The 14,595-nt window shown below is 50.5% G+C and overlaps 1 protein-coding gene across 1 annotated transcript; it reads left to right on the top strand.

Annotated features, from left to right (window-relative positions):
• Window positions 1-1,538: 1,538 nt before the first annotated feature.
• EGFL8 (EGF like domain multiple 8) lies at window positions 1,539-13,755 on the top strand. Its single transcript, XM_077331163.1, has 10 exons — window positions 1,539-1,695; window positions 3,365-3,509; window positions 6,776-6,895; window positions 7,933-8,045; window positions 8,899-8,994; window positions 9,809-9,973; window positions 11,148-11,243; window positions 11,419-11,495; window positions 11,971-12,112; window positions 12,652-13,755. The coding sequence occupies exons 2-10, from the start codon at window positions 3,409-3,411 to the stop codon at window positions 12,699-12,701; spliced, it is 960 nt and encodes a 319-aa protein (XP_077187278.1). The 5' UTR covers window positions 1,539-1,695; window positions 3,365-3,408; the 3' UTR covers window positions 12,702-13,755.
• The last annotated feature ends 840 nt before the right edge of the window (window positions 13,756-14,595 follow it).

Here is a 14,595-nt window from a genome sequence, read left to right as displayed (position 1 = left end):
GTGTATTGCCAGTGACATTTGGGTAACACTCTGGTATTTGGGCAAAAACTCTATGGTAAAACCAGTAGAGTTTTTGCCCAAATACCAGCACGTCACCCAGATGTTGCTGGCATGGTGACATCACTTCCTGTGTGACACCAGCAATGAGGCCTAGGCCTTTTCCTTTCGCCTGGTAAGCTCCCCCCACCAGCCCGTTGATCAGCAGCCTGGGTGAAGGGCTTGGTGGCAAGGGACCCCTCACCTCCAACAAGGGGGGGGGGTCTGGCAACTCTAGGCAAATGACCACTTCAGAGGACGGACTCTACGGCATCGTACCCCATTAAAGCCCCTCCTCTCCTCGAACTCTGTTCTCCCTAGGCCCCACCACTCCAGTTTATAGCAAGTTCCCAAGCCAGAACTGGCTACCCTGTTGTTTAACTCTGTTTCACTTAAAACACAGATGGACACTGAACAGCAAATAAAAACAGAAGCCAAAAATAAAACCAGCCATCCAAACACAGAGTAAATAGTTATAATTCAGCTGCAATGGTGTTAACAAATGGAAATATGAACGCAAACCATCTGGTCTTCTCCAGCTAAAATCTAATGCAATGACTATGATAATCTATTGCCATCTGAGCTTTCTTGTATCAAAGCAGATGTATTGAAGACTTCCGGTTAGGGTTTACAAACACTGCGTAGGCTTGCCAACCTCCAGCTGGAGCCTGGAGAACTCCCAGCATTACGGCTGATCTCCAGACTACAGAGATCAGTTCCCTGGGAGAAAATGACTTCTTTAGAGCAGGGGTAGTCAACCTGTGGTCCTCCAGATGTTCATGGACTACAATTCCCATGAGCCCCTGCCAGCAAAAAAAAAAATTTCCGGTGGCACAATTCCACACAGGGAAAGTTGTCACCTTCAAGTAGCAGGACCTACTGGAGTGGGGCTGCCTGTATTGCTGTCACCCAGGCTTGCTGTCAGAGCTCAAAGTAGGCCTCGGAGGGAGGGGGGAACGCCTGCAGTTGTTCGGCCCACCCAGACGCTGGCCCCCGGCCTCTGAAGGGTCTGTGGGAGACAAAGCGCGGCTGTAGCTGGCCGGTTTGTTTAAAAGGCCGACATCTGGGGGAGATATTTTCCGTCCCGGCGTGGAACCAGTTCCTGCCTTTGTCCTATTGTGACTGGCCTGACGGTGCCCTCACTCAAAGGCCCAAAACCGCACACCTCCTCCCGCCAAAAAACACCCCCCCCCCGGTCCCAACACGCAGCTCGCCCCTGTCTTGGCACGAGGGGGCACCTTTCCCCATAACGGCTCTCCATTCGAACCCAGCGCCCCTCGGTGACAATGGACGGGTTTGTTCTGTGGGGGGCTGAGGAATCTACAGAGGGGGGAAAGGGGACAATGAAGCCCTGTTTGGGCCACTCGCCTCTTCGGCGGGGACGGGGTCAGGGGGGCCGTGACTCACGCCAAGGGATGAAATGCCAGGGGGCATCAGCCAGAGGTGGGTGGGGGCTCTCCCTGCCGTTGCCGTCGCAGGGGTGGATGGATGGATGCCGGCCAAGAGAGGTGGGGATTGGGCTGCTTCGTTTCGCGGCCGCGAACAAAGCCCAGCTGGGGTGGAACAGCCAGCCGGAGTGGGCAGCCGTCAGGTTGGGATTGTAAGGGTGGCTAAGAGTTCACACGGCCCAAAGGCTGCTAGAGAGACGAATCGAAACAGGTAGGTTTCATTTTGTGTGTCTGTGTCTGTGTGTGTGTGTGTCTGAACGCGAGGGGGAATATTTCAACCACCAGTGATGGGATTATGTGAAACTAAAATCAAGAGAGATGCTGTAGTTTCAGGTCCTCACTGGGCCACAGTGTGTGACCTTGGGCCACAGATGTCGGCTTGCCAACTCCGGAATGGGATGGATGCCAGCCTCCAGGCGGGACCTGGAGATCCCCTGGAATTATTGCACCTCTCTAGACTAAGGAGATCAGGTCCCCTGGAGAAAACGGCTGCTTTGGAGGGGGACTTCACAGCCACTGAAGTCCCTCCCCACACCTCATCTTGCCCTCCTCAGTCTCCATCCCAAAGCCTGCAGGGATTTCCCAACCTTGAGCTGGCAACCCTAACTGGGAGGTGTCTGGGGATTTAGGCTTGGAGCTGCATGGTGGTGGGGTTCAATGATAGGATGCTATAAAGCCCACCCACCAAAGCATTCATCTTTCCCCCAGAACTGTTCTGAAATCCGTTGTCCTTTAAGGAGATCTCCAGCCGCCGCATGAAGGGTGGCAACGCTAGGCGGGTCCCTCGTCCCCAGCGTGACTCATTATTGCGGTTTGCCAACTTATGGAGACCTTTGTCTCCTTCCCCCGTGGGCAGTCCGAATTTTGATTGGGAAGTCTAAAGCAAATGCTGGCAGGGGCTCATGGGAATTGTAGTCCATGAACATCTGGAGGACCACAGGTTGACTATCCCTGGTCTAAAGGATGGGAGACTTTAAGAGATTGCTCAGCATTCAGTAGCATCCGGCAGGGTAGGGTAGGACTGCCAACTGAACAGCCTCACTCACTGCTGCTGTGACTTTTAGCAACAATTTGAAATACAGGAACTGAGCAATGGCTGTGATCATTGCTTGGAGCTAAGGAGGATCTCCTGCTAACGCAGTGGTTCTCAACCTTCCTAATACCGCGACCGTTTAATACAGTTCCTCCTATTGTGGTGACCCCCAACCATAAAATTACGCAAGTGTTCTTTCTTTCACAGAAATTAAACCGAAATTGACCAAATGGCGTGAAGATCCATGGTTCATGATTGTATATAAATTGTTTTGTTCCCCCCCCCCCCGGGGTTTCTCAGTTCAGTTCTGCCTGTTGTCCCTCCATGCTGATCTCGCTGTTTTCCGCTGCTCCAGACAGACGAATGCTCTGTCTTGATCTACGAGGCAAGGATGGTTGATCTACCCCGCAAGGCTGTTGTGTGGCGCCTGCAGGAGGAGCAGCAACAGTGGTGGCACCCCCTCAGCCAAGCTGTTTCCCCTGTCGCAACCCCTGTGAAAGCGTCGTTCGACCCCCCAAAGGGGTCCCGACCCCCAGGTTGAGAACCACTGGTCTAATGCAGGGGTAGTGAACCTGTGGTCCTCCAGATGTTCATGGACTACAATTCCCATGAGCCCCTGCCAGCAAATGAATTGTAGTCCATGGACATGTGGAGGACCACAGGTTGACTACCCCTGGTCTAATGGCTGCAATTTAGGTTGCTTCTAAAGGCACAGCAACATGAGACAGTGGGAAAGTTGGCAAATCTACTGTGCATAAACTAAAGGCATTCCTACCCCACGCCACCCCGGATATTTATGTTATCATTGTTAGTCAACATGCTTAACCAGTTGTCTTCTGCCCCACAGGTTCTCCACTTTGAGCCTCCCCACGCCCCGCCCCTGCCCCCAATATGGGGTGTCCAGGAGTTGGACCCACAACCACCCTCTATGGGGGGCTTCTCATCGCCTTCCTCCTAAAAGAGGCATCGGGACAGAGCAAGGAGCTGACGAGGTAAGACAAGGGCCTATTCTGCACGCAACAGATAATGCAATTTCAATGCACTTTAGAAGTAGATTTTCCTGTTCCGCACAGGACAATCCAGCTGCCAAAGCACATTGAAAGTGCATTATCCTATGTGTGCAGAATGGGCCAAGGACTGAATAGATGATAGATTCATGGAGGATAAGTCTATCAACAGCTACTAGCCATGGTGACTGAGGGGAACCTCCATGTTCAGAGGCACTGATCCTCTGAATCCCAAAGCTGGGAAGCAACATTACGGGAAGGCCTTGGCCTCTTTGCCCTCTTGGCTGTTGCCACTGTGGGAGATGGGATGCAGAACTAGATGGACTATTGGTCTGATCCAGCAGCCCTGAGGCTCTTATAAGAGGGAATTAGATTCATAGATTCATGGAGGATGTCTGTCAGTGGCTACTAGCCATGGGGACTAAGGGGAACCTCCATGTTCAGAGGCACTAAACCTCTGAATCCCAGAGCCAGAAGGTAACATCAGGGAAAGGCCTCGGCCTTCTTGGTGGCCCTGCTTGGCTTCTGTGTGAGACGGGATATTTGGACCACTGGTCTGATCCAGCCGGGCTCTTCTTACGGTCCTTATGAGGGGCTCAGCCTATGAGATGGGAGAGCTCAAGCAGGGTGTCTACAAATTCTCCAAGTTTAACAGGCAGAGATCAGAGGTCGATATAAAGATGTAAAGACTGTGGGGAAGGAGGAAAATGTGAGATCATGCCAGAAAACTGGAAATTAACGGCCGAGGAAACAGAAGCGCTTCTTCACACCATGGAGTCTACCTGTGGAACTTACTGCCACAGGATGTTCGGATGGCCAGTTGCATTAATGGTTTGTTTTAAATTAAAGGAATAAATTGTTCCATAGGCCTATCTAGGTTTACATGCACAATTGGGGGGGGGGGGGCGTGTATGTTTGCCAGTTGTCTGCTGGTCTGAAATTCCACAGATGCTGTATTTTCTGCACGTGGGGAAAATGCTTCACCTGTTGAATTTCCACACAGTGTGCAGAAAGTGAAAGGCACTGAAGCCATGACACTGTGTGTGTGTGTGGGGGGGGGGAACTGCCAACCGCAGTTGTAGGGTCAGCTACTAAGCATGACGACAAACTTGCCCACGGAAAGCATGTTGTTTTGGGGACTATCAGCCACAGTCCCAGGAATCTAATAGTGGAATCCTAAACAGAGCGACAGCCTTCTGTTGAAGTCGATGGGCCTCAAAGCAAGCCAGGTTAGGATATGATGGCTAAAAGACCACCTTTAAAGTGAGCAGCCCAAGCTTCCCCAGAACCCTGTGTTGGCAGAGTTTAACTAAGTGAAGGAGTGCAGCAAGGGCTGCTTAATGAATAAATAGCTTTAATGAGAACTGAGACAACTTGTGAGGAGAGAGAGAGAGAGAGAGAGAGAGAGAGAGAGAGAGGGAGAGAGAGAGGAGAGAGTTTTAGCAGTCTTAACTGACTAACTGCTCTTCTTCATCTGAAGGCGGAGAGGAAGTGTGCTCAAAGGAGCAAGAAATCTCCAAATGAGCCAATGGGGACACAGGAGGAGATTATCTGAAACATACCAGGAAGTTCCTGATCGAACTATGCTAACAGTCAGGAACCCAAAGGTTGAGCTGCAACAACAATATTAAAATAAAAATATCTAAAAATATTTATTAAACAAAGTGCACTGATTCAATATATTAAAAACACAGTAAAAACATATCTAACTGCACAAGACAAGATCAATCAAACGCATTTCTGTCATGTGCAGTTAGAGATATGTTGTTTTAACTCTTTTTAATATAATGTATCAATGCACTTTGTTTAATAAATATTTGTAAAGATATTTTAATATTGTTGTTGCAGCTCAACCTCTGGGTTCCTGACTTTCTGTTCAGGTTGGGTTTTGGTTTCCTTTTGGGGGGGGGGGGTTTGCATCTAACTATGCTAACTACATATCTCCTCCGATGCCCCCTGCAGGATTGTCTTCATATGTTGCTGAATCATGCCCACTACAGGTCCTGCAGATTCCAGCACTCTACCCCACCCCCCAATGCTTGTTTCCCCTCCCTTTGCCAGAAAATCCTCCCTGCAGACAGGTCTTCCAGTCTCTGCTGGGTACATTCCAAAGATGAAGCAATTCACTGTATCATATTGGGTGCGATCTGTATCCCGAGGAGGATGTGTGAACTGAAGTTCTCTGAGGCCCGTCCCTCCAAACAAAGTTCTGTTTGTGTTCCCAAGGCCTTCTTGTGAGGCTTGACCACAGCAATTCTTCTGCATTAGCGATGTCAAATTCCCATTTTCTAGGGATTTTCTGCTGCTCCGTGTAGGCGTCTAAATGTCACGGAATGTGACTCCAGACAACAAAGGGGCGTGTGTATGTGTTTGCGCGCACAGAAAAAGTGGACAGGTGCATTGCATACCGTGCGTGCAAATTACGGTGCACCAGAAACAAGACAAAGAAGGGGGTTTGAGCACAGTGTGCAGTTCTGGAGGCCAAAAAGGACATTAACGAAATGGAGGGGGTTCAGAGGAGAGCAACGAGGATGATCCGGGGCCTGGGGACTGAGCCCTGGGAGGAGAGGCTGAGGGACCTGGGAAGGTTCAGCCTGGAGAAGAGGAGGTGGAGAGGAGGCAGGATTGCTGTCTTTAAGTGTCTGAAAGGTTGTCACTTGGAGGAGGGCAGGGTAAGGTTCTTGCGGGCAGCAGGGGATAGGGCCCACAGAAATGGGGTTAAACTATGGGTAGAACTACCGGCTAGATCAGGAAAAAAGTTTTCATAGCCAGAGTAGTTCAGCAGTGGAATAAGCTGCCTCAGGAGGTGGTGAGCTCCCCCTCACTGACAGTCTTCATGCAGCAGCTGGACAGCTACTTATCCTGGACGCTTGAGGCTGATCCTGCACTGAGCAGGGGGTTGGACTAGATGGATGGCCTCTGTGGCCCCTTCCAACTCTAGGGTTCTATGACTCTACCGAATCAAACCTGAACCCTAACCAGACACTATAGTGACTAAACTTAGGCTATCGTACTTTGGGCACATCACTAGAAGACAGAAGTCACTGGAAAAGACAATGCTAAGGAAAGCTATCAGGTGTCAGGAAAAGGGGAAGACACAAGTGGAGATGGGTTGACTCCGTCAAGGAAGCCATGGCCCTCCGTCTGCAAGACCTGAGCAGGGCTGTTAACGTCTGGGCTAGTTCAGGAACTGACGTCAACCAGCCCACCTTGAAGTTCAGCTCTCAGTTCTCGTCCTTCTCTACCTGCAGCCAGGTGTGCTCCCGCCACATCGTGCGAATCCCGCTTGTGTACAACGAGACGTACGCCAAGCCCCAGCACCAACCCTACCTGACGCTGTGCGCTGGGCCTCGGGTCTGCAGCACGTACAGGTATGCCAAAGGCTTGCCAGAGCCCCCATCTGCCAGATCTTGACCGTGGCCTGATGATGCCAGGGGGGAAATCTATGAATTCTATGATTCTATGAAATCTGGTGATGTCATACAGCGGAACCAAGCGATGTCCAATCAGACGGCAGGATATGCTTCCATAAACCACTAGGGCAGGGGTGGCCAAACGGTGGCTCTCCAGATGTCTGTGGACTTCAATTCCCATGAGCCCCTGCCAGCACATGGGAATTGTAGTCCATGGACATGGCCCTCGGTGGCTCTCATAGATTATACTACTGGGCATGCTCAAGCCAGGGCCTTCTGAAACTCGAAGCCACCCAGTGGAGAGTGGTTGTAAGGACAGAGGCGCCCTCTGTTGGAGCAAAAGAGCTTTCTTTTTTTAAGGAACCCTTTCTCTGTTGGAGGGAGACCAGCCAGAAGGGAGTTGCAGGCTCCCTGTGGGCATGTCAAGGGCAAGTGGGGTGCATGTCAAGGGGGTGGGGGAGTAGGGTTGCCAGCTCAAGGTTGGGAAACACCTGGAGATTTGGGGAGGACAGGGACTCCAATGCCACAGAGTCCACCCTCCAAAGCATCCAGTTGCTCCAGGGGAACTGACCTCTGCAGATTGGAGATGAGCTGGAATTCCAGGGGTTCCCCAGGCCCCACCTGGAGGCTGGCACCCCTACACCGAGCAGAGATGAGCCAACCCGCTTCAATGAAAAGCTCTCTAGCACGTGGTGTGCTGTCCTGGAATGTCATGCTGCTGCCTTCAGACCTGAATCTTGGGACTGAAGCCTGACACTTGGCAACCCTAGGCCCATGGACGGGGGGGGGGGGGGAGATGATAGGTCAGAGCATTGGGTGGGGTGGGATCTGGTTCCTGAACTGCCTGGGAAGGAAGCCTGTGAGATGTGTCCAGGATGAAAAAATGAACTGCGAAGTGACCTCCTGCATGTGGGAGCTCAGAAATAGATCCCCCACCACAAACAGCTGCCAATCTAAAATTCATGATGGGCGGGGGGTGGGGCTTTCCCTCCTAGGACCACATACCGGGTGGCCACACGGCAAGTGAAGAAGGAGATCCTGCAGGCCAACGCCATTTGCTGCCAAGGGTGGAAGAAAAGGCACATCGGGGACCAGAAGTGTGAGGAAGGTGAGTCTGACCCCATTGTGGGTTTGTCCCCCCCCCCCCAGGCCAAATGGGATGTAACAGCATCCTTGGGGCCAGCCTGAGGCTATTGTTGCCAGTTGTGTGTAAGAAAGTGGAGTTTGGGGCTCTCATAAGGTGTATAATACATCTTCATTCTGTGTTTTTGATATATTACCTGCTTTTTATGAGCCTCTTGTGGCGCCAAGTGGTAAGGCAGCAGACATGCAGTCTGAAGCTCTGCCCATGAGGCTGGGAGTTCAGTCCCAGCAGCCGGCTCAAGGTTGACTCAGCCTTCCATCCTTCCGAGGTCGGTAAAATGAGTACCCAGCTTGCTGCTGGGGGGTAAACGGTCATGACTGGGGAAGGCACTGGCAAACCACCCCGTATTGAGTCTGCCATGAAAACGCTGGAGGGCGTCACCCCAAGGGTCAGACATGACTCGGTGCTTGCACAGGGGAGACCTTTACCTTTACCTTTTTAAAAGTAATGGCAGCTATGCAGAAGAGGCGAAAACTTGTGATACCGAGTCTGTAACAATGACAGATAATAACAGCTAATGAAAATAGTTACAAAACAGAAGTCTGAAATGCAAAAACATAAATGGTCCCCATCAGAAGTAAATATAATTTACAAAGTTCCACTTTTTCCCCAGTGTAATGAAGGGGGTGTAGAGAGAAATATTTTCTTTTTAAAAAAAAAACTTCATTATATAAAATCATCTTATATGTATATTTATTAATAATTCTGTTACGTAATCTTTTTTCCCTTTCTGTTTTTCCTCTATACTATTTGTTTCCTAAAAATGCGTATATATATTAAAAGAAGCTTAGCTGTGTTTTCTTCTTTCCCTCCCCAGCTGTCTGCCACAAACCATGTCAGAACGGAGGCACCTGTGTCCAGCCAAACCAGTGCCAGTGCCAGCCTGGCTGGGGGGGACGCTACTGCCACGTTGGTGAGTGGAAGCCTGGAGCCGTGGGCTCCTAGCCCTGCTGTTTCTGTTGGGAGAGTTTAAATATGCAAGAGGTCGAAGCACCGGCTGCTTACAAAACTAAATAGCTTTATTGAGAAGAGGAACAACTATGTAAAGAGAGAGGAGAGAGATGGTCCTGACAGTCTAACTGACCGCTGTTCTTCAGGTAATCAGGGAGGAAATGTGTTCGTAGAGCAGGAAGCCTCTAATTAACCCAATCAGCAGGACACCGGAGGAGAGTATTTGAAAATACTAGCAAGTTCCTATCTAACTTGCTAGTATTGTTGCTAGATACTGTTATGTCTTACACCTCCCCTTTGGCCACACTAGGTTGATTCATTACTTCTCCAAACGCAGCCAGTTGGATGACCCTAGGCCAGTCACAGTTCTCTTAGGGCTGTTCTCACAGAGCAGTTCTCTTAGAGCTCTCTCAGCCCCATTTGCCCCCTGGGGTGTCTGTGGTGGGGAAAGGAAGGGAAAGGCGCTTGTAAGCCTCTTTGGGATTCTTTCAGGTAGTGAAAAGTGGGATATAAAACCAACTCTTCTTCCTCTTCTACTTGGCCAGAAAAGGCTTGCGTTTTTTCTTATTTCTCCCAAGATTTGCTGCTCTTAGCAGTTTTTGTTAGAGACCCCTGGTACTATGATTCCTCATAAGGAGCTCAAACTTTAAAAAAAAACTATCTTAAAGAGACTCAAGATCTTTGCAAACAGGCATATTCCTCATCTGACATTATGTGCCATGCTTCACGAACCTGCAGACTCCTAAATCTGGTTCTGCTCTCTCTCCTCCTTTTAGACCTGGATGAGTGCCGGGCTCCTGTCCCCCTGTGTGCACAGCACTGCGTTAACACCCCTGGGAGCTACTCTTGCCAGTGTGACCCTGGCTACACCCTCGGCCCAGATGGCAAAGGCTGCCACCTGCTCCCTACAGCCCAGGCTGCACCTGGGCCGGGCAGCAAAGGTGAGCCCTTCAGGGGGTAGGAATGAACTCTGGTGCGTTTTGTTGTCTCTTGTTCCAGAAGTGGTTTGGAATGGCAATCCAACAGGAGAGCCCATGTGGTGTAGTGGTTAGAGCAGCCTTTTTCAACCTTTTCACTGTGGGGGAGCCCCTGAAATAGTTTGCCAGACTTTGAGGAGCCCCAGATATCAGCTGGCCACGCCCCCTGGAAGTGCCATGTAGCCGGGAATGACATTACCACCCGCAGTAATAGGCAGGCTTGAGGAGGACTATAGGGAGAGAGACCTCTTGTGGCACAGAGTGGTAAGTGGTAAGGCAGCAGACATGCAGTCTGAAAGCTCTGCCCATGAGGCTAGGAGTTCAACCCCAGCAGCCGGCTCAAGGTTGACTCTGCCTTCCATCCTTCCGAGGTCGGTAAAATGAGTACCCAGCTTGCTGGGGGGTAAAGGGTAATGACTGGGGAAGGCACTGGCAAACCACCCCGTATTGAGTCTGCCATGAAAATGCTGGAGGGCGTCACCCCAAGGGTCAGACATGACCCGGTGCTTGCACAGGGGAGACCTTTACCTTTACCTTTTTAGGAGCTCAGGCTCCGCCCATTCTCAGATGTGGACACCACAAGAGAGCAGAGTAACAGAAGCAGCCAGTTCCCTACCTTGTGGCCTAGTCCATCAAGGCTGGAAGGGAAAGTCTGTGGATCCCTGATGGAGCTCTGCAGACCCCTGGTTGGGAATCCCTGGGTTAGACTAGGATCTGGGGGACCCAGGTTCGAATCCCCATTCTGTCATGGAAACTTGTCAGGTGAATTTGGACCACTCGGACTCTCTCAGCCTGACCTACTCATGTCTGACAAAGAGAGCTTTGACGCTCAGAGATTTACACCCTAAAACTCTTGTAGGTTTCTAAGGTGCTCCTGGACTCTAACTGTTCAACCTCACAGGGTTGTGGTGAGGACAAAATGCAAGAGAGGAGAACGATGTGAAGCCACTTTGGGTCCCCACTGAGGAGAAAGGTGGGGCATAACTGGAGTAAATAAACAAACAGGTCATTTAGGCAAATCCTTTTGCTGAATCTTTCTGAACTGATTCTGGAGCTCTCGAAATGTTTTGTCTGGACATGGGGAGGGGGAACCCTCACAGAAGAAAGGCATGGGGCATAAACAACTCTGTGTTGACAGGGGTGCGTGTATGGAGAGACAGGGGTGCCGAGGACTGGGGAGCCAAGGAGGCCGAGGAGCAAAGACTTGAGCCTGCTTCTCATGGCAAACACACAGGTAAGAGAATACTCTTCCATACAGTGTTTATCACAGACACTTGGAATGGGGGGGAGATCGGTGAGACATCTGGCCAACAACTGAAAAGACGTGGATTAGTGAACTTCATTCAAAATCCTGCAGAGATCTCTGTCATTCCAACTGCACATCCTCCTCTTCCTTCCCTTTGTCACAGAGCAAACATTAGAGATGCAGGAGAAGATCTCCAATGATGTCCAAGAACTTCAAGTGAAACTGGAGCAGCTGGAAAAGGTGAGCTTAAAAAAAAAGGAACACTATGATTTGGGGACTTTTATAAGTCTGGGGAAATGATGTCAAAAAGAACAGACTGGAAACAATTGAATCGCCTGCCTCTACGTATAAGTGGGGGGCATCTAAGCAAGCTGCCCTTGGGAAGTAGGGTTGCCAGCCTCCAGGTAGGGCCTGGAGTTCTCTCAGAAAGGGAACTGATTTGAAGACTACAGAGATCAGGGCTGATTCTGCACTTTGTTTTTTCTGAATATTCTTCTGAATATTGCAGGGGGTGAGGAAGGTAGGGTCCCCCTGAATCAATCATGCATGTTGCAGATGAAAAATTTAAAGCGCCCCAAATCAAAATGGAAAACCAATTCAGTGTAGACGGGAGGGATTTATTCGAGCTGGAAGTGGGTAAAACCCCCGTGCAGTTTGATGGATCGGACTTGTGCATTTCCAAATTGCGACTGGAGCTGCCTCCCTCTCCGTGCAGCGTCTGGATCGTGCCATTTCCGTCTTGCCGCCTGCCCTGGAAGCCGCCCAGCTGAAAGAGTTGTGGAGTCGCCTTCAGTATCTGGACCAGGTGGAATCCCTCAGCGATCAGCTCCTTTTCCTTGAAGAGAAACTGGGGGACTGTGAGTACCAGAAGGACCCCTCCCCATAACTCTCCCCCCCACACACACACACACCAAGTGGAGACAACTGACAACGGCACTGAGAAAACCTTCCTAAATGTCCAGATCTCTTGCTTCCCCTGGGAGTTGTCTTCGACTGATCCATGGGCATTAGTATTATCTGTGCAAAGCCAACTTCCAACACCAGACGAGACAGAAAGCTCCATTTGTGGAACCGGCAGATTTCCCTTTTGCACCCCCCCCTCATGACTTCATCAGTGATGAATCCCCCCTCTTCGAGAGCCAGTTTGGTAGTGGTGAAGAGCAGCAGCCTCTAATCTGGAGAACTGGGTTTGATTCCCCACTCTTCCCTCACTTGAATTCAGCTGGATGGCCTTGGTCAGTTCTCTTAGAGCTGTTCTCTCACAGGGTGTCTGTTGTGGGGCGGGGAGGGGCAAGCAATTGTAAGCCGCTTTGAGACTCCTCAAAGCAGGGCACAAGCGGGGTACAAAACCCAGCTTAAAAAAAAACATTGGTATTTCTGCTCCTTCCCTCCACAGGTGCCTGTCAGAATGGGAAAAACAGCTTTGGCTACGACATCGCCCGGTGAGGCCAGGACTCCGGATGGATTTGGGGGCCAGCCTCCACTTGCCTACCTGAGGTCTTCTCACTATATACCTGCATCAGCCCTGGGTGCTCCCATTAACACCTTGCTCTTTATTTATGACAAATGAGTACTCCCCTCCCAATTCATCGAAAGCCACTTTCACAGTCCCCTGGAGGGAAGCACCTGAGCAGCTGTGGAGGGGGATTCTTGGGGGAGTCCGACCACATGGTGACCCTTTGAGGTTCAAGGAGGGGCGGGTGAAGCCCCGGGAAGCTCTCCCCAGTCGAAATCAAGGGTGCTGAAAAGTCACTCAGTTTGACCGTTCCCATTTTAAAATGATAAATAAAAGTCAAGTGACTGGTGCAGAGGGTAGTAGGAGTCCAGAGGTTTATGTAAACCGCCCTGAGCCATATGGGAGGGCGCTATGGAAATTCTAGAAAATAAATAAAATAGTTTGGAGAGTCAACAGGATACAGTGGTTAAGAGCAGCAGCTTCCGATCTGGAGAACTGGGTTTAGTTCCCCACTCCTCCCTCCAGCCAGCCAGCTGGGTGACCTTGGCCCAGTCACAGTCCTGTTAGAGCTGTTTTCACAGAACAGTTCTCTCAGAGCTCTTAGCCCCACCTCCCTCACAGGGTGTCTGTTTTGGGGAGAGGAAAGGTTTGTAAGCTGTTTTGGGACTCCTTTGGGTAGTGAAAAGCCAGGGATAAAAAAAACAGCTTAACACCTTATACATCCAAGCAACCCCCCCCCCCCCCCTTTAAAATTCCCTGGCCAAAATCCAGAGTTGCTATTTCTTTGCTGTTTTGTGTTTTCAATGTTTTCGGTGAAGGTAGATTCAGGTGGCCATGCTGGTCTGAAGCAACAGAACCAGGGCATGCAAACGGAAGCAGATACCCAGAATTCAACTTGGCTGGTCTTCACGTTGCCCCTGGACTCTTACTTCTGTTAGGTTGTCTCCCAGGTTCAGGCCGGCCCCTCTGCAGTCCAGCCACTCAGCTCCTACTTAACTCTTCTGGGTCCTTCCTTTGGAAAAGCGATCAATGCTAACACATTAAATGTCCCTTTTGAAATGTTAATTTGTTGCTATTCACCATATGTTTCATTTTCTTTCTGATTGTCCTGCAAGTGGCAAAAGGGCAGGTGTGGAGCTGGGCTGATGGAGCAAAACAGAACGGAACAGAATGCTGGTGGCTAAAAACACTTATTTCAACATCGGTCCTCTCCCATAATCCAGAGGCTAAAATGGATCAATTCACAATAGCCTTTCTAGACCTTTCTACTGTTGAGAAACCCCTGAAACACGGGGCTCCACCCTTCCCCATCACATTGGAAATTTTAGGGAGGGGGCTCAGGGGTCGACATGGCCACATTAAAAATTCATTAACTCCCATCGATTTGAGAAACCTTTCCAGGGCCGTCAAGATACCCCAGGATTTCACAAAAGCCTGGCCTCAGTTCAGCCTGGTCACATTTTGTCTGCAAGAGAAGAGGTACATTTCAGACCAGCAGCCTGTTAGTAACTGTTTACGGGGCCTACTGGGCACAAATCTGTGATTATCACAGGAGCCTCAGAAGCCACCAGCGTCAAACAAAACGCTCACAGTTTTGACCGGTTTTCCACAAGGCCGCCACAGAACAGACTAGGAACAGCCCAAATCTCAAAGCTGAATGCTTCCGGCATGCTCCACGGAGCCTTATCAGAGACCGGACTCTTGAAACAGATCCTCAGATGCATCTTCTGGGCTGGGATAAAAAGGCACGAAGCCACACGTCACCATTTGATTGCAGGGGGCTGCGGTGCTTTGCGGCTCATGGCGCAGTTTCCTGACCTGCCTCCCTCCTCCTTTGGGGCCGGCTGTGCCATCAGCCACTGCCTTGCGGCCGAAACACAAAAC

The sequence above is a fragment of the Paroedura picta genome, chromosome 3, assembly GCF_049243985.1.
Source record: "Paroedura picta isolate Pp20150507F chromosome 3, Ppicta_v3.0, whole genome shotgun sequence".
Taxonomy (NCBI): Eukaryota; Metazoa; Chordata; class Lepidosauria; order Squamata; family Gekkonidae; genus Paroedura; species Paroedura picta.
The sequence above is the reverse complement of the archived record's forward strand: the minus strand, read 5'-3'. Positions and strand labels throughout refer to the sequence as shown.